The sequence below is a fragment of the Oryzias melastigma genome, linkage group LG7, assembly GCF_002922805.2.
Source record: "Oryzias melastigma strain HK-1 linkage group LG7, ASM292280v2, whole genome shotgun sequence".
NCBI lineage: Eukaryota > Metazoa > Chordata > Actinopteri > Beloniformes > Adrianichthyidae > Oryzias > Oryzias melastigma.
Window position 1 is genome coordinate 6,656,241 of NC_050518.1, and position 19,258 is coordinate 6,675,498.

The 19,258-nt window shown below is 37.5% G+C and overlaps 1 protein-coding gene across 1 annotated transcript; it reads right to left on the reverse strand.

The window, feature by feature from the left end:
- Nucleotides 1-2,120: 2,120 nt before the first annotated feature.
- gpr157 (G protein-coupled receptor 157) lies at nucleotides 2,121-13,484 on the reverse strand. The gene is made up of 4 exons (XM_024292894.2): nucleotides 12,911-13,484; nucleotides 6,414-6,627; nucleotides 3,243-3,437; nucleotides 2,121-2,879 (listed from the first exon to the last, which is right to left on the reverse strand). The coding sequence occupies exons 1-4, from the start codon at nucleotides 13,285-13,287 to the stop codon at nucleotides 2,661-2,663; spliced, it is 1,005 nt and encodes a 334-aa protein (XP_024148662.1). The 5' UTR covers nucleotides 13,288-13,484; the 3' UTR covers nucleotides 2,121-2,660.
- Between the last annotated feature and the right edge of the window lie 5,774 nt (nucleotides 13,485-19,258).

Below are 19,258 nucleotides of genomic sequence, written 5' to 3' on the forward strand. Positions count from 1 at the left end.
TAGTCAACATTTATCCCATCAAGAATGTGTCCGAGTGGAGAAAAAAAAAATAAAGTAAAGAGTAGTGAATTACTTCTTAAATTGGGGACTAAGTAAAGTAATTTAATTACAATTGTATCCAGTAACTAAAGTAATCAATTGCTCTTTAAAAGTAATTTAGCCAACCCCTGATCATGAACTATTAAAGACTTATTAAAATAAAAATAAGTTGATAGAAATGGAGTTTTCCCAGAACTGAAGGAGCCATAAAACTAAAACGGAAAAAAATCTTCGAAAGCTCCTTTTTTTTTTTGTTTAACAGACTTCACTTGTCTTTATTGCACTCATTTGCATTAGCGCTGACACCGGGAGTTCAGTTTGCTCAAAGTGACCCAATGTCACGCTGCAGTAAATCAGGGCTGTGTTTACTAAGCTCCCAATCCCGCAAGTTGTCACGAAATTCACAAAAGATTCTCGGAATATCTGCGTTTACTTTGAATTTTTCCAGAAGCTTAAGAGTAAATCCTAAAGATAACAGGTATTCTTGACACATTAGCTCTGGAAAGGCTGCTGAGATAAAAATGGTTAAAAGTTTAGATGGAAGGACACTTTTGACCAGATAAGAGTTTCTTAACTTGAGGTCAAGAGGGAGCCAATAAGTAATGATTCTCCAAATGCTAAACCGTATTAAGTATTATTGATCATGGAGGGACTGTGCGTGTGGGCAAACCCATTAATCATCACTGATGCCATAATACCAGAAATACTTGAGAATATGAATATACAGCTGGGAATTTGTCATCTACAGGTTGAACTTTTTTCTCCCATTTATCTTTAAAATAATGGAATTTAAAGTTAAAAAAAACTCTTGATTGTTATGGGAATTTACTTTTTTGCTTTAATTATTTTTCTCTTTAATTTTTTTAATTAATCTGCAACAAGAAAAACAAATCAGCGTAGTATAATTACATAAATACAACAATTGCATAACATTTGGCTGATTCAAAAGTGTTTTTGATATAAAAGTAATTCAAAGACACAATGAATTGGTAGGGAATGGCTCCAGCAACAACACATGATAGAGAAGTTTCCACATCTATTGTTTTGCTGATTGCATTTACATTGACATGATTCAATCTCAAAACTGATTTAAGGATCTGAAAGCACGAGTGGCTTTGAACTCCTCACCTTAAATAAGGAAGAAACTGAAGCCATCACTTTTGTGAATCCTGAGCTGTTAAGTGTTATCTGTTGCCCTCTTCACCAAAACCTTGAAGCAATCATTGATAACTCTTAAATCTGAGCAGCAGATTAACTCTCTGGTCAAAAGTATTTTTTATCAGTCCAGTACCCGGAAAGGTGAATCCTCACTTCCCAGGAAAGGAGTTAGAAAGAGTCATCCATCTAACATCTATCAATGGGCTGGACTGTCGTCTGCAGCTGCTGGTACGATGACTGGCAGGAGACGACGTGACCACATAGGTCTACTGGCTTCCTACTACCTCAAGGATCCAGTTTAAGACTTTTTTTCCTTGTTTTTGAACGTCCGGAACGGTCTGGCTCCAACGCATTTATCTGAGCAGCTGCAGGAAGCTCTTCCACTCGGCTTCTCCTGAAGTCCAGGGGTAACAGAGTGGCTACACCTCATTTAAGGAATGGTCTTCATCTCCACATCAGAGCTTCTGCAACTTTAAGGTTTTTGATTTTCACCAAAAATCTTCTTTTGACCAGCTTTAAAACACGGTCAACATTAATTATAGTTTTATTCTATTGTTGCTTTTAGTATGTGCTTGTTTTTATGTTTTTACATATTTTTTGCTTTGGTCATTGAAGTTTTTTCTAAAAATGTGCGTCATAAATAAAAATGAGATATGCATTTTCTCAATACACATATTTTTAAATTATTATATAATGGATATTATTAGTCTATTAAAAATAGTTTTTAATACAAAAAAAATTTGTAAAAGTTGTTTTCTGAGGAACACATTATTGACACTTAAGAATGAAACTGTCTATGATGTATGTATTGTAGATAATACGAATGTCTATAATTAGAACCTTTTTAGGTTAAGATTGGTTCCCTCTATGATTATTACAATAAAAATTTTGAATATATCTTCTTAGATTTACAGACCCAAGCATCATTTTGCCTTCCTTTTTTTACTCACACCCAAAACACAACATAAAAACTTTTCTCTTACTCAAAACACTCACATATACAATATTATTTACATTTTCACTTCTTTTTTTACATTATAAAATGATTTTTCCTGAGTTTTAGTGAGTTTATTGGGTCACGTTGACCACATTTACTCTTTTATGTCAAAGAAATTACTCAATAAATCAAATTATTAACAGAATGATTCTTATAGCAGGTTTAGTGCGTTTACCTGTTTTCATTGTGATCAGGAAAAAGTGACAAAATCATGAAGAAAATGAAACATCAGCTCACAGTAACAAGCTTACATGATTAAAAGGAAAATGTGAACAATTTGAATCTCAATGTAAAGGGAAAAAACCATTAAAGTGTCATAGCTAAGGGATGAAGTCATCAGAAAAGGCACCACAGTCTACTACCCTCCCAGCAGGCACTTGCTTTAATGCAGTTTTCAGGGTGAAGTGGAGACCTCTGCTGCTGCATCTGTGCACAGTCCGTCTTCACTCATGCACAGAGCAGAGCATCACGTGTTGGAGTACACTGTGGAGGTGCCGTCTTCCTCCCTCTTGGAGGGGGGGTCCTGTCCTGGCAGGAGTGTCTGCGGGTCACGGTTGGAGGGCGACGGCTCCGCTCCACACTTGGAGGTGCAGCAGAGCGCGGCGCAGAGCCGCGTGCGGATGGGCTGAGTGAGCAAAACAAACATGATGCAGTTGGCTGCCCCCTGGGAGGTGTTGCCAATTCCCTGTTGGGTCAAAGCATAAATAAAAAGGAATGTATTTTAATATGTTTTAATAGAAAATACAGAGAAACAAACTTCATTTTTTTTCTTTACTGTTGAATATTAATATAAGTATATATATTTTTTGAGTTTACAATCAAAAGTCTTATTAAATAAATGAAATTTAAAAATATATATATTATTTTTAAAATTTTGGTCTATTTTTGCAACTTCTGCAACCTTTGTTCACACAGGAAGATTGCACAGTGACTCACAGGTTTGACAGCATGCAGTCACAAGCTTAAGTGATGATATCCCCCCACCCCCCTTATGACTTCCATGGTTATGTATACAAATCTAGGCCATATTTAGAAACCTCAAACTTACATGCAGCGTGACCAGCAGTGGGTTCTGCCGGACAGGTGAGTCAGTGAGCAGCAGAATGAAGCGCACCGTGCTCCAAATGCGCAGGACGATGAAGATAATGGGAATGAGGGTTAGTTTCACGTCAGCCATGGATGAGAAGGACTGAGACGCGGGCCGGTTGGCCAAGATGGGCCGGTATTCAGACAGGGCCGCATGCTGCATTAGACAGAGTATGGAGTGAGAGCAGAGTTGGAGCTACACAGGAAATGACTCAACAAAAACAGCAAAAACAAACTTATTTGGGTGTTTTAGCAAAAAGAAGCAGGAAAACAAATGTGGACAGGGGGAAAGTTCTCCCAAACCAAAGCAGCAAGTTATTCCCACGGGAGAGCAGCCTGACATATGAACGCTCTTCATCCTTTAATGAGGCTCTGGGGAGACTAAGAAAGCCTGTAGCCTGAGAGTAAAGGAGTCTGTTGAGGTCATATGATCATAAGTCTTCCTCAGGAAATAACAGTCTGGGTAATAAAAGAAGTGGGATTTGTAGATAGAAGTTAACACTGAAGAGAAATGATTTCTGCCGCATGCATTAGACCAACATCCAGAAAGGACAAAGCTGGAGGTGAATTGGTGGATGATCACTGGATTTTCTGCCAATAAGAACCTACAACTCCAGCCTAGGAAGAATATGGATTTACAAAAAAGGATTTTGACCCCGCAGATATATGAAGACACACACAAGTAGCAATCAGTATGAGAGAATGTTCTCTTCTATAAATAGTTTGGCAGTTATGAGGACGCATTTCTCAAAAGGAAGCATGACAATCACTGCTTTTATGTAAAGCTTGATCAAAGACACTTCTCCTTCTAAAACTCCATTTTAGTATAAAGATTATGTGTGATTTTTACCTAAAAACCCACTTTGTTATCTTTTTATCTATTTTAAAGGCGGTCTCAGAGGACTTTTAATTATAATTATGCAGTTTTCAAGTCAAAATAAACAAAACTTGTGTCATTTAGTAGTTCATTAGAAATTTGCCTCCGAGTTGTGGGCAGGACAGTTGGCGCAGTAACCCACTTCCCCATCCCATTGTGCAGCTTGTGGCCTGCCCAATGTGTTTTCTATGTCACAACTAAGGTCTTTCTCCAACTGCATTTTTTTCATTCACAAACTGAATAAGTAAGTATTCAGAAATGCAGTTTTAAGCATTACTTACATCCTCCATCATGAGAAAAAAAGCCACTAGAACATGGTAAAAACTAGGGGTGCAGAAAACGACTCATTCGGTGATAAATTGGGATACTTCATTTAATGATACTTGTATCGATTTAAAAATGCTGACATGGGAATATTTAATGAATTATTTATCAGCGTCCTTCTGCGTCTTACTTTGGTTTTCCACTTTTTTTTTTCTTAAGCTGAAAAATATGTGATGTTAATTATTCCCTTTAAATACAAATATCTCTTAATTTACCAAAAGATGAACACCATGAATTAGCTTGGGTGAAAACGGAGTTGAAATACAGTTCCAATGCTTAATACCGTGATCATTACATAAAATTAATTTTATAATTTTATTAAAATGAATTAATATTCGCTTAGAGTTTTTTTCTAAGACATACTCTTGTAAAAAAAATAGTAAAAAAAATGTCCAGGTACACTCTTGGGATATATCACGATACACATCATATCGTTAGCCGGGCATCGCGATAAATATCGTACCACTAGACTCTTTCCAATAGACACCCCTAGTAAAAATACCAAAAACACAAATTTCATCAGAAAGAGTCTTAATAACACATTTAAATTTAGGTTAAAAAGTGCATTTATTTTGAATAAAAACAAACCACAGTCACTATTTTATTACTTATCAATATTATTATTAAATATATTGATTCATGTAGTACTGACTATTTTATTTTTTCCATTTTAAATGTCACTGTTTTTAGTATGGACATCAACAGTTTATAATTATATTCTGACAAAACACAAAAATACATATTTTTACATTTAAATTTTATTTTCAGCTAATTTATTTCGACTATTTTATTCATGACAAAAATGATATTATACTATATTCATGTGTTTTTATATAAAGAGGAATGTACTGTGACTTGGCTAAAAAGATCTGGTATGATATTGACAGTATATTTCTTGTGTTCTTGTGTTAAGACTCCAAAACAAATAAAGAGCTAATTGTCTGGTTGCTTTCAGCAGTCCGAGTATGTTGTTGTACTGCTTTCAACTATTTTATTTATTTATTAATTGTTAATATTAAAATGTTCAAAAACTAAGATAAGTTTAGTGTTTTTTTTTCTCTGCTCATGCATTTAATATATGACTCTGTAATGCACCAGGTGATAGATAATGATGGTGTTGGTGGTAAAATGTTGTTTCAGTAATTAGCATCTCAACACATGAAAGTTCCTGCTTTCAGGGTTTTCTTTGTATTCAGATATTCTGCATGGCCAGTTTCCTCTCAGCACTTGGACTTCCTGTCAGAAGCACACATGCTGGTCTGTCTATTCGGTGACTCAGAAGGATCTCAGAGTGAGTATGCATGGCTGCTTGCCTCATTTATCTCCATGCAGCCTGTGGTGTAAGCCAAACTGCAGCAGGGAACAAAATGAACATAATCTACCGTCATCATAAAAAAACATATTTCTGGGATGATCCATCATCAAATTCGGGCTGGAAGCTTTAACAAAAGTGCTGAAATGCGGGAACCTATAAAACACCCCAGAACATCAAATTCATGCTCTGCAGACTGAAGATTAGGTGATGTACTTTGATAATTAAAAGCTACGTGAGAAAACGTAAACAGTTTGTGCAGATAGTTGCTCAAGAACACAAAGGGATAATTGTGGAGTCCCACAAGGATCAATATTGGGCCCAAAATTAATTTATTTTACATATTAATGATATTTGTAAGGTGTCAGACATTTTAAAACAACCTATTTTTTGGAGGACACCAATGTTTTCTGTGCAGGCAAGAACATAATGCACTTGCGTGATGCGGTCACGACTGAACCATCAAAACTGAAACTGTGGTTTGTTTGATAAAAACAAATTATCAATAAATCTAGACAAAACAAAACTTATGGGTGGAGTGGAAATAATTATATTTTTCTTCTACCCACTCCGTTTTCTCAGCAGTGCTTTGAAACTGCACATGTTTGGTGTGTCCTCACCGCTCTGTGGATATGCCTTTTGATCAAGATGTATACCACAGGGAGGGTAAGGTAAGCCAGGAATTCCCAGATCTTTCCGGTGAGCAGCATCCACAGGATCCGGTCTTGAGCATCGATCCTGACCCAGCACCAGCCCACAGATACCTCTGAGGCGTCGTACCCGATTTTCTTGAGACCCACGGCCGTGGCGGTGATAATCAGAGGAACGCCCCAACTGCAAAACACAACAAAGAGTTTGATGATATGAAAAAAAAAATGCTAAAAGTCAACTTTATATCGCAGACACACACTGGGTCTTTATTTGAATGGTTGCCGGGTAGAACATGCTGACATGTGACACCATGTGAAAGATGCCTTTGCTGAGACTTGTTTGTTACATGGAGCAAGATGCAGAGTCATACAGGTTTTGTTGACTTGGATAGATCATAAAACCACAAAATGACAGCCGTTCTCTCTTCCCCTTAAACTGATGCTTTGAAAAGAGAAGTCATGCTTGAACTTTTTGTCTTTCTCTCTGCAGTCATCCACTGACAGATGATTGTATTGTAAGTTTCATTTTTTCTTATAGGGCTCCACAAAAGGATTATTGTGTGCAATAAGGAATGACATCCTCATTCGGAGCAGTAAGGCACGGGGAAAATGTCCCTAAAGAAACTACAGCACAGCAAAACGAATTCCTCTTCACTTCCCCAAAATCATTACAGAAAGGTCAGTAATTTACAGAGGAACAACAGACACGCAAAAGTCACGCCACAGTTCAAACTTAAGCAAAAAAATAAAAAATACAACAATTCAAAAGACGGGATCTATACGTCGAAGTGAATAAGGTTAATAAGGTGAATAAGGTTTTAATTCACAAAAAAACATTTGAGGAGAGTTGAAACACTGGACCGACTTGTCTCCTCAGCATTTTTAAAAGCACACTCAGTGCAAATAAAAACCAATCTGTCTCGACACAATCAGTGAGAGCAACTACACTCCTTCAGGGTTCAACAGATAAAAACACCAGATGGGATCAAATATACAGTGACCCTGAAGTAGTCAACGCAAAAACAAATGAAAGATTACAATGACAACTGAGACAAAAATAATTAAAAAACAACATAACATTTTAGAAATAAAAAAATTCCATAAAACAAAACGTAATTCCAAAAAAACAAAGCACAATTCCGAAATTAGGAAACAATACATGAAGAAAACATTTCAGAAAACAAAAGTTTTCCAGATATTTTAAAAATAAAACAAAATAAGAAACCAGAAAGTGTGGAGATTATGATATTATGGAACATCACCGATTGGATCTTGATGTTTGTTTAACTTTTCAACTGTTCTTTGTTATGACAATTTCTTTCGACAGACGACATTTTTTTATGCTTTTGGCCACACCCACGGTAAAACTTCAGCAATCCCTCAATCGACGACTCGTTACCAAAATTCGGGAAAAACATCCTTTTGGTGTCCCTCTTCTTCAAACCTCAAACTTCAACCAGTGATGAAAGCACCTACTGTTTCCAATTTCTTATTTTGTTATTTTTTTAACAATTTCCTTTTCTATTTTTTTTCACATTTTGGTTTCTAGAATGTTGTTTAGATTTTTTTTCTTTCAAAATTTGTGTTTTGATATATATATATATATATTTTATTGTTGTGATCTTTAATAATTTTTTATTGAAATTATTTGTACATCAGGGCCACCCTATAAGGACTTCAGAGCAAACTTTACACCCTATCGGTGTTTTATGCAGCTTTACCACTGAGGTTGAAAACTTTTATTCACTTGCTGCAATCTAAATTCTCAGAATGACAAGGAAAAATGTCACACTTGAGAAGTTTTAATACACAATTCCTGCATTTAAAGTTCAGCTCCCATCCCTGGCTGTTAAAAATAAATCAATTTAATCTTTGGTGTTAAGCAGATCCTCTGTTTTAGGGCATTTTACACTAGAACATATAACTTTCTGTATTTCTTGAAATTAAAATATCAAACAAATTAAACTTTTGTTTTATTTTAAACCTCACTGGAGGGGTTTCCAGAAATCCTGCACTCAAATCTTCTTATCTTTTCAATATAAACCACCGCTGTGGGTTCTGTTGTCAGACAGCTTCTCATATCACATATCAAGCCGTACTTGTTTGATGACCCTTGGGTCTCGAAGCAAATATCCGATTGACTTTTGACAAGTGGAAAAAAAGGAAAGCGGTTTTCCGCTAAACGCAGTAAGAACGCTGCATTGATCGTTTTCAGTTAATCAATGGCAGGATAAAAATAGCCTCTTTAACTGAAAAAGCTGCAAGGAGGCTGGGGTTGTTATTGATGACCAGCTGCACATCCCTCAACATCCTGCAGCTGCCTCTTCTTCACGCTCGCTGCAATTAACATCAGAAGAATCTGCACCATCAGGCTATATGATCCACCCAGAGAGAAATTTTGAAATGATGCCGCAACTAAATACTTTGACTGGAAAAAGGGGTCATTTGTACAGAGCCCTGCACATGACATAAAAAAATTATAATAAAAATATTTTTTTCTCTAATTAATAATTTGTGTTAAAAATGTGTACGTTGTGGTCACAAATTATCATTTCATTAGCATTTTTGGGGTAAAAGTGTGTTTCATGGCCACAGATTAGCATTTTATTTACTTTTTTGCTCATGAATTAGTATTTTGTTGGCACAAATTAGCATTTTAGTATCTTCAATTCTTAAAACAAATTTGAGGCCAAAATATACAACTTTGTGTGCCAAAAGTGCTAATATGTCCGCATAAAATGCTCATTTGTGCTCTTAAATTGATCATTTTTACTCAGAAAAATATGAATTTGTGCCTATAAAATGCTCATTTGCACACAATAAAATGCAATTTTTCCCCCACAAATGCAAATTTGCGCACAAAATGCTAATTTATACTCACACTGTGATAATTTATGCCATCAAGGTGATAATTTATGCTCACAAAAGGCTGATTTGTGCACACAAAAATAGTAATTTGCAAAATTACCAATTTGTGGACGCAAATTATTTAGTTGTGGGAGCAATTTTTGTGTGTGTTTTTTATTTATTTATTTTTTTTTAAGTCCAGGGTTCTGTACATTTGTCCTTCAGGTAGAAAACTACTCAAGCTGGTGAGGGATGGAGCGAGAAACAGGGAGGTGTAGCGGGTGGAGAAATCCATTGTGCTTGCTGTGCTAAAAATGGAGCTGAGCTGAAAGGCAAAGCTTTCAACTTCCTGGTCAATCTATGTTCTTGCTTTCATGAATGAGCTCAAGATCCGGGATACAAGCAGGCTAAATGATTTTTCTGCAGGCTAGCTGGGCACTGCCTAGGAAATGGGGGTGAGGAACTCAGTCACCTGCTGAAAGAGCTGAAAGGAGTGTTTGTGGAGAAAAAGGCTGCCCCCCCTGCAGTCCCTCATTTCCCAGATGGTTCTGTGGGAGCCGTCAGGACAATCCTCTTCTTGGTTGCCAGATCCAGAAGACGAATGGTGCCTTCCTCTTCTGCTAATTTCAGAAGAATCAGGTTCCTCTCACGCCTCAGCTAGTTACTGATGTAAAAATTAAACACTAAAGGTGTTGATTCAGAAAGTTCAGAAGATAGAGCTGCTGAACTTGAAGCAAAAAAAACAAAACTGCAAGTTCACACAGGAAACCTCAACAAGAAGTAGTGCAAGCTCTGTTAGTTTGAACAAACACATACTGCCAGTGCTAGACTGCAAAGGGATACATCTTTTCTAGAACTAGGATAGAAACCAAACTGGATAACTTCGAAATGTCATAGTTGACCTCGAAGTTGTAATCTTTGAGTTCTATGCAGAAGTAAAAAAAAATAAAAATAAAATTGACAAAAATTGACCCTGAGGTCCAAAAAGAAAATGCTTACTGAAATACTTCCCAGTCAAGTATTGACAGAAAAAAAGAAGCAGAGGAGGAAGGCTTTCATTTCTGCTTTAGTGAGCCTGGGGACAAAAACTAACAGAGAACACCATATGAAATGATTTATGATTATCCAAATATAGACATCTTATCCTCAGCATCAACTCTGCAACTCCATGACTCGGCGCTTGGAAGTTATACTACTCTAAAACTTACATTTTTGCACTTTCACAGCTGCAAAAATTACAAGAAGGACGATAAGTTAAAAACCCACCTTAGAATGTAATAATCACTATAAACCAGCACAGAAACCTACAAAATTTGCTGAAATAAACAAGAAATCTTTCAAATTGCTTTCCTTATTTTTGTCTCATGTAGACTTATTTTTCCATTTTTTATTGATTGAATGACTTTTTTTCCTGTTTTTGTCTGTTCCCTAATTCTCATCCATACCTCTTATGTTGGTCAAACTTTGATATCACAGGGTAGTTTTTGTACTATAGTCACGGGCCTCATCAACCCGTCGAGTACCTTAACACGCATGCATCATGGATGCTGCTATAGGGAGTAGCATTGAACACTAGCAGTTCTAAAGTCAGGGTTATTTTGGACCTTTTAAAGTCCCAAACTCTAAATCTGAACATAGTTTCTCAGCTTGTGCTAGTGTTCAGACAAGATGTGTGACCCCATAACTGTTTCATTTGAAATAATGCTTGCTTTCAATATATTTTCTACATCCTGCTGTCGGAAACAATTTAAATCAAGCGGTTCTTCTTTTTTTTTTTTTTTCACCCCAGCATTTTGGTTCACTCTGGCTTGAGCTCTCAAAAGATGATTGACGTGGCCTACACTACTTGTCCAGGCGAACGGTACAAGCAAACAATTATTTCAATAGTCGACTAATCACCGATTATTTTTTCCGATTAGTCGACTAATTGGATCATGCATAAACTAGATGTAAAACACACATCTTAACCATCATTAGCTTTACATGGAATGGCAGACGCGGCATAGGAAAGTGTGCACTGTAGTTTTGGGATAAAAAAAAAAGAAAGAAACGACTAATCAACTATTAAATTCGTCGTCGACTTTTTAAATAGTCGATTGGTTGTCGACAAATCAACTGATTGTGACAGTCCTATTTCTAAACCAAAGATTTCTGCAATAGATTACTTTTCCTGCAGCATCTTTCCATGACGAAATCCCTGCTGATGCTTATTGGTAACCTACACTCAGAGGAAATGGATACAAATTCATGTTTTTTTTTCCCACTGTCACCAATGTTTCATATATCCCTGTAATTATTTTTTTAAACAAAGGAGTGGAATGGAACTTTTTAAAGTTTTTTTCAATAGTTTGGACTCATATTTTTTGTTTCCCGTTAGACAAAAGAAACTTGTTCTGTTGACAAAATGCACCTGGAAATGTTTACTGATTTAAGATTTAATTGAAATGTTTTTCTTCCAAGGCTGCACGGTGGTGCAGTGATTAGCACTTTTATCTCATAGTGAGAAGGCCCTGGTTCAAATTCCGGCTGGGACCTTTCTGTGTGGAGTTTGATTGTTCTCATGTATTGGTTTCCACTCCGGATTCCTCCCACAGTTCAAAAACATGCTTTATAGGTTGATTTATTACTTTAAATAGTCCCTGAGAGTGACTTTGTGTATTTGGGCATGTCATTGTGCGGTCCTGCAGCAGGGTAGCGAGTTGTCTGGGATGTACTCCACCTTCACCCAACATTAGCCAGGTTTGGCTTTGGGATCCCAAAAGGGATCCCAAAAGGGATGCAGTGGATTAACCCTTGTGCTTTCCTAGGTATGATGATGTTTGGAGTGGGGTCATCTGAACTCCACAAGACAGTGCGCTGACCTTTTTTTTTTTTTTAAATGATTTTTGATATTCACTGGATCACCTTCATCCACATTTGTCATGGATGAATAACACGTCAGTGTAAGGCTCGGGTCATCTGGACCACATTAGATAGCACAAGGGTTAAGAGGGAGGGAAGGATGGAGGATTGGATGGAGGGATGGATGGACGGACGGATATATGGTTGCATGGATGGACAGACGCACGGATAGATGCATGGATGGACGGATGCATGGATAGCCGGATAAATGCATGGATGGATGGATTAACAGATGGATGCATAGATGCATGGATGGATGGATGGATGGATGGATGGATGGATGGATGGATGGAGAGATTTTACTTTTGATTCTGCTGCTTGATAAACTGGTTTGTTGGTGCAGTGTGAATATACAGATCATTAATGTTTTAATTTGGTTTAATTTTGTTATAGTTGTATTTTTATGCGACATACCGAATTTGCCTTAAGATAAAAAATGAATTAAATTCTAGTTGCAATAAACTGCGTCCTCGCCGTAACCATAGAAACGGGCTCCTGGAGTAGTCCAAGTTCACTCATACTATTAAAAACCTGAAACCCAGACAAAAATACCATTGGGTAATGTAAGAGTCGAACTTTTTTCTTCTTGTAAATATTATGTTTAATAAATATAAGTATGACTAATGGAAAAAAATGACATTAAATATTGGGGAAATCACCCAAGATGCTCCAGGAAACCTTTGTCTGAAACGAGTTAAGCTAGCATGCAGTTCACGTACCTGACCAGGTGAAACGACAACACCAGGCTGTCCGCGAGTCTTTGACTGGACTTGACTATGAAGACGTACAAGTACACAGCGATGGCCACGGTCCAGAAGAAGCTGCTGGTGTTGGCGAAAGTGGATATCGCTCCTTGAGCCACGCAGTCCGGCGAGTTGGAGTGAAAAACTTTCACGACTCCGTAAGCGTAGGACACGGCCGACAGCCAGTCCGACACCGACAGGTACACCAGCAGCCTCCTCGGAGTCGTCCTCAAATCCGACCACAAAACGAAGGTGAGGAAGATCAAAGTGGAGCCCAGGACCGACAGAACGCAAGTACACAACACCACCACTTGCTCGTACACAAACAACTCCGTCTCGGTCCCGTTCGCCATCGCTGACTCTTACACAAACGAGCCGCCAGTGTCGTTAGTTCACCGGTACTTTTGGGTGGCAGGGACACGCATCATTCCTCCGTGAAAGCGAACGACAGCAGGAGCACTCCTTCCAGCTTGTTTTGAAGGAGTCAAACTCAACTTTCTGCTCACTTTTAATCCCTCCTCCCGCCTGCTGCGCGCGCGCTCCTTATTGCACCAACAGGAACCAAAAGCAGAAGTTAGTCAGCTGCTCTGCAGAGCCTGCTTTATTTTTGACTATATATATATATATATATATATAGATAGATAGATAGATAGATAGATAGATAGATAAAATCAAATGAACCTAATTGTTAGCATTTTTCTTCAAAGCTAGGGAGACACAATGTACAGATAAAAGAGCCACATGTGACTCTGGAACCTCAAGTTACAGATCCCTGGACTAGACCTTGTATATGAACTACAACTCCCAAGGTCAGAGTGGGAAACACATTCCATTCAATAGTGGTAGAGAATGAGAGATCAAAGATCCTAGGATGACTTCACTCAACAGTAGCTGGGGCTTCAGCAGGCCTGTGACCCTGGGAGGGATTAAACAAGCTCAGAAGGTGGCTAGGTGAATGACAAGATGGTGATGGCGAACCAAGCAAACATAATGGTGGTAGATAAAAACAGAGAAAATCCAATGTAGTGGAAGAGATTGAAACATCAGAAAGGAGAAACATAAGAAACTAGAGAAATACCATGGAAGAACTGGAGAAAGTTTGGACTGTTAGGGTGACAGCGGTCCCCAAGCACTCAGGGAAAGGCAGCAGATTCCTGGAAAGACCTCAAACATCTCAGCTTACAAAAGTGCAGTGCTAGATACTACAAGATACTATGTAGGATCCTCAAGCTCCCAGGCTTCTAATACTTTACCCAAGCTTGAGTGAGGAAACCACAGTCAAAGGAGATAAATTATCCAATAATTGTGTTTCTCAGGTTGAAGAAAAATTAAATGAAATTCATTTATTTAAATAGAGTGAATCAGTTAGCAATAATTTCCTTTTAGTTTGATTTAAGAATGAATGGCTGAGGCATAACAGGAAGTGTCATTTTTGCCACTTTACACTAAATGAAAATTCCTTGTGTGCTTTACAATTGATAGATTTCAACCACAGAGTAAAATGTTGCTAAAACGTTTTATCCTCTTTACACTTTTTATAATCAGAATAAGTTTAAATCATGTGTGCTGCTCAAAAATGCTGACTTCTTGTGTATATATATATATATATATATATATATATATATACAGTGGGAAAAAGGATGGCAGCCCACCAAAGTAGGCTTAAAGTATAACTAGAGAAAAAAAAAGCTATTTTTGACTTGCGTTGTTTTAAATTTTTCATTTGAGTACATGTGCTGCTGTGGGATGATTATGTGGCACAGGGGAGTTTATTTTGAAAGGCACTCATTCAGCTTTTATCAAAAGTAAAAACTAATTTAATATTTAGTAAAATAATATCTCTTTATATTTCTTGAAGGTTGCAGACTTGTCAACAAGACTGTCAGTCACCAGGGCAGGTGAGGGTCTCACTTATGTACACAGGAAAACAGTGTGTCGGATTAAACTGTATTTAATCGAGAACAGTTGTGCCACCGCTTGGCTCTATCCACGACTATTTATGCTGGAAAATACAATAATTAATAAATAAAAGACTATGAGCTTATAGTAAAATGATTTTCGTTTAGTAAATGAAAATCTTTAGAAAAATGTCACATTGTGTGTTTATGTTAGACTTTGAGTTTTAAACGTTGTGCGTCACATTAACTGCAATGCCAGGAATCAGGTTTTTCCAGATTCACTAAAGTATGCAAGAGTGTTGCTTTGTTTACTACCTTTGGTTTTCGTACAGCTTGGGCAAGCACCAGAGGTCTCAACTTTCTTAGCATTTTCATTTTTGAGTTGAGTTTAGCAAAAATAAAAGGAAAAATCTACTAATCTAAACCCACCTTGTTGTATAGCAAGCCTGCAGCCTCACAGAAATCAAGAAAATTCAGATTAGATATAATGATTCACTTTCCCCACAGTTTGGTTCAAAGCTCGATTTCTGGATCACAGTTTTGCTTTGATTTGATGCATGATTTGTGTAATACAGCAACAGCAAAAAAAAAATGAAAGCTTTATATATTAGGACGAAAGGGAAAACCTTTAATTTGACTTATTCTAAAATAATAAGCAATAAATAATTTCCTAAATTTAGCACTTCTAACAGAAACATACTGGTGTGCAACATATGGACGCAACAACTCACTCTCCCCACAATTCTGTTCAGTGTGTAGCACACAGTTCGTTTTGGCATCCCTAACTAAATGTATTTTCTGCACAACAGTTAATACATTTGGGTGTTGACACTATTTTTTCAACAGCTAATGTGATATCATTGATTATCCTGAAATAAGTTTAAAAAAAAGGTTCTCCCTGTGATAATTACATAGGCTCAGAATATTATATTATATATAAATTATCTCTCTGTCTGATTGTAGATCATCCAACGTACCGATGTTTTAAAATGCCTTCTTTACTTATTTTTAAAATATTTTTTCTGAAAATCTTAATGCTTGTTTTTATTCCCCGGTCCTCTCTCTCTGCACAGTCAGATGTCTGCAGATGATAAAGAGAGGATCAATAAGGTGATTAGTAAGACTGCCTCTGGTCATTGCAGAAAAGAAAACAGGGGCTGAGTAAAACAAAAACAAAAAAACTTTCAGCCTTTTTAAGCCCATCCGTCTTTCGATTGCTCTTTCAGCTCTACGAGCTTATTTGGTTTGAAATAAGCTGCACTTCGATGGTCTCCTGAGTGACTCCCGGAATGTTTGGTCTCATCAGTTTTGAATGAGCGCGTTAGGATGCGGCGTGGGCTCAAAGCCCCTGTCAGCTGGTAATTCTCAACCTAATTCTCTTGCTAATTGATCTTTGAAATTGTTTTTGGTGTGAAACGAGCAAAACCTCTTTTCACTTAAATTGACACACAAAAAAGTATAACAAATATAACATGCGATCATATTTTTTTTTGGTTATTCGCAGTGATAACCACTTCACTCAATCAAATCTCTTTCACTCCCAGTTGTTAAGCAGGACTTCAGCGTCTGGTTCAATACACTTTACCGTGAGGTCCAGGCATCGACTATTCATCCTGATCTTTTATTTTTCTCTGGAAATGAGTATTTAATTTAATGATTTAGCTTCTAAAAGTCATTGGGGTTGACTGATGGTCACCTTTGACGTTTTTCTCCCAAACATCAACGGAAGCCACAAAAACTCAATTTGTGGAATTTCTTTGAGTAACGAGAAATGTCAGCCGTCCTTTGTCCTCGGCAGTAACTCATTATTTGTTGCTTGGGTAATTAATATTTTCTCCTGAGGATGAAGTGTAAAAAAAGCTTGAAAGCCAGTTTAAAGAGAAAAAAAACGAAGAAGAAGTGACCTTCTGTGAGAGCGGGGAGTTTTACTGCCTCTGCATCACTGCAGCGCAGAAAACTGCAACCCCCGTCAGCGTTTGCAGCAGTGCAGTGGAACATAAATGCTGTTCTGCAGACTACAGCAAAAGCAGCATCTGCAGCGCCGTCGGAGTCGCATGTGAGCAGCAGCGGGTTTCAAAAATGCACAAAACGGTCCATGAGTAGCAGGATTCTCTTGAGATATTCAGCTGTGCTATAAATGCAGATCAATACTTTGTCTGCATGCACACAGTCAAGATTCCTCTCACATTTTAGTTGCTGTTTGTTGATTTTTTTTGCATCAAAATGATTTCCTAACAGGATTTTTGACTCTTTTTAACATTAATATCACTACAACTTTGCAGGATAATTCGTGAAACGAGGACACTCACTCAGTTTTAAAATAATCACACATATTAATCTATATTTTTGAAGGAAATTTTATTTTATTTTATAAAAAGGAGAGATCTAACAGTCACAGTATATAGAAAAATTATTGCTTTTACAAAATAGTGTAGAACTATTAAATGCTTGGGTGGTTTCTTGCAGTCACAAGATGGCAGCAGAGATTCGTGCTGCAGAAGTTTTTATCCAGCTGTAATTGTCATTGAAGCCAAAAAGACCTTGCTCCCAGCCGGTCAGTCTGCAGCCGGATCCCAGGTCTGGGTGAAATCTGAAGGATCCGTTTTGGGATTTCCGGCAAGATCAGATACTCCCGTGTTTCCTTTCTTTCCCCCACACTTGGCCGTGATCCCCAGGCTTCTTATTGCGAAGAATTTCTGCGGCAGTATACTTGCTGATTGCTTCGTTCTCACTCCTCACAACAACCAGCTAAGACACTGCCAGAGAAACACCCACAGCAGCCGCGTCCAACAAACCAGCCGTCTGTCCTCTCTGCAGGATCCTCGCCTGTCATTGCTGCACCTTTCCATCTCGGGATGCAGCCGTGCTTCTCCTGCCCAGCTTTGTGGAGGAGTGGTGTTTTTATAACATAGATGATCTATAAAAGAAGAGGAGAAAAAAATGTCATCTGGATGCATTTCCGTGTGAACTAAAGCAAGCATGCGTTTTAAAACATTTATCTACCCAAGTATACACTTTAGTGCCCTGTGACCCAGAGCTTTAGTCCACAAAGATTCAGCACAAAAGCCTTTTGCACAGCCTCCCTTTAGGTTCACATAACTCGGGCAAGCGCAAACTCCCTCGAACTAAGAATAGAGTTGGCATGACTCATGGTTTTGCAACAAGAAGCTCAGTTTGATTTAGCTCTCGTACATTTTTGTTCACCTGAGCGCCACACATAACCAGGTGTGTTTTTATGCACGTCAGGGTAAGCAGCTAAAACCTCCTTGTTATCAGTTGCATCACTGCAGTGCTATTTTAAGCCAGCTGACCCCTCGGTGCTGTCGTCTGTGTGTTTGCTGACAGGAAACTAGAGACCCGTGTGCAGCTGCCGGCAAATGAAGGAAAAGAAGATCTCCTTGTTCTGAGGGAGGATTGGGTGAACAAAAAATCACATTTTGCTCCATACGTTTGAATCATTGCAGTACATGTTGTTTAACTGGAATTCCTGGGATTGATCTTCAGATTTATCTGATGTCAAAGATATGTTTTTAAAAAATTGCAGCAGGTGAAAGATTTATTCCTACAAGATAAACTCTTTCGTTTGCCAAACTGCTCCATTCCGGTTCCTTTGTGCCGAGTCGACGCCACCTTCACAAGCACATGACGAGAGGAATTCTTTCCTGGTCAGGCTTTGATGTAATCCCTAATTCAGGAGTGAGGAATGCCGGAAACACACGACCTTATTCGCTGAAGGAATTCTGCTTCATTCAGACACAGAAATATAGGAATAAAATAAAAACTCTCATGTGTTTCAAATTATACAAAAACGAATTGAGAATATTTTTATGAAGTTAATTAAAGCAAAAAAGAATGATAGTTTTTATTGCTTGTTCTACAATTATTTTGTTGGCTAATTAATTTATTTAAAGAATAAAAACCTGTGTCCGAGTATGACCCTTAAATATCGAGTTTTGTTTAAAAACAGAGGAACATAATACATGTGAGGGTAAAAGTCAAATGATTTAAAAAGCTTTAAAGTAAAATAGCTTTAAAAATGAATGCATAGAAACAATAAAACCAGTCAATATTTACATGATCGAAACTATAAATGCCAGTAAATAATGTCTTCTTTGAATGTTTTAAATATGAGTTAAACATCTTTTTAGTTGAAAGTGTCTATTTGCACGTAATTTTCGAAAAACGTGCATCCAGAGATACATTTTTTTCTGACGCAGTTGAAAAGGTTAAGGTTAGCATTATGGTTAAATAAGCAAATTATTACCAAGTGTGGCTGTCTCTGCAGCTCCACCAGAGGTTAGGTCAAATGTGGAGAACACATTTCACACATTTAGGAGCTCGACAGTTAATGGAACTTTAACTTTAAGTTTAATTTTAAATGCGTGCGTCCAACAATAAAATCTAGCCCTGGACACACTTAAAATGT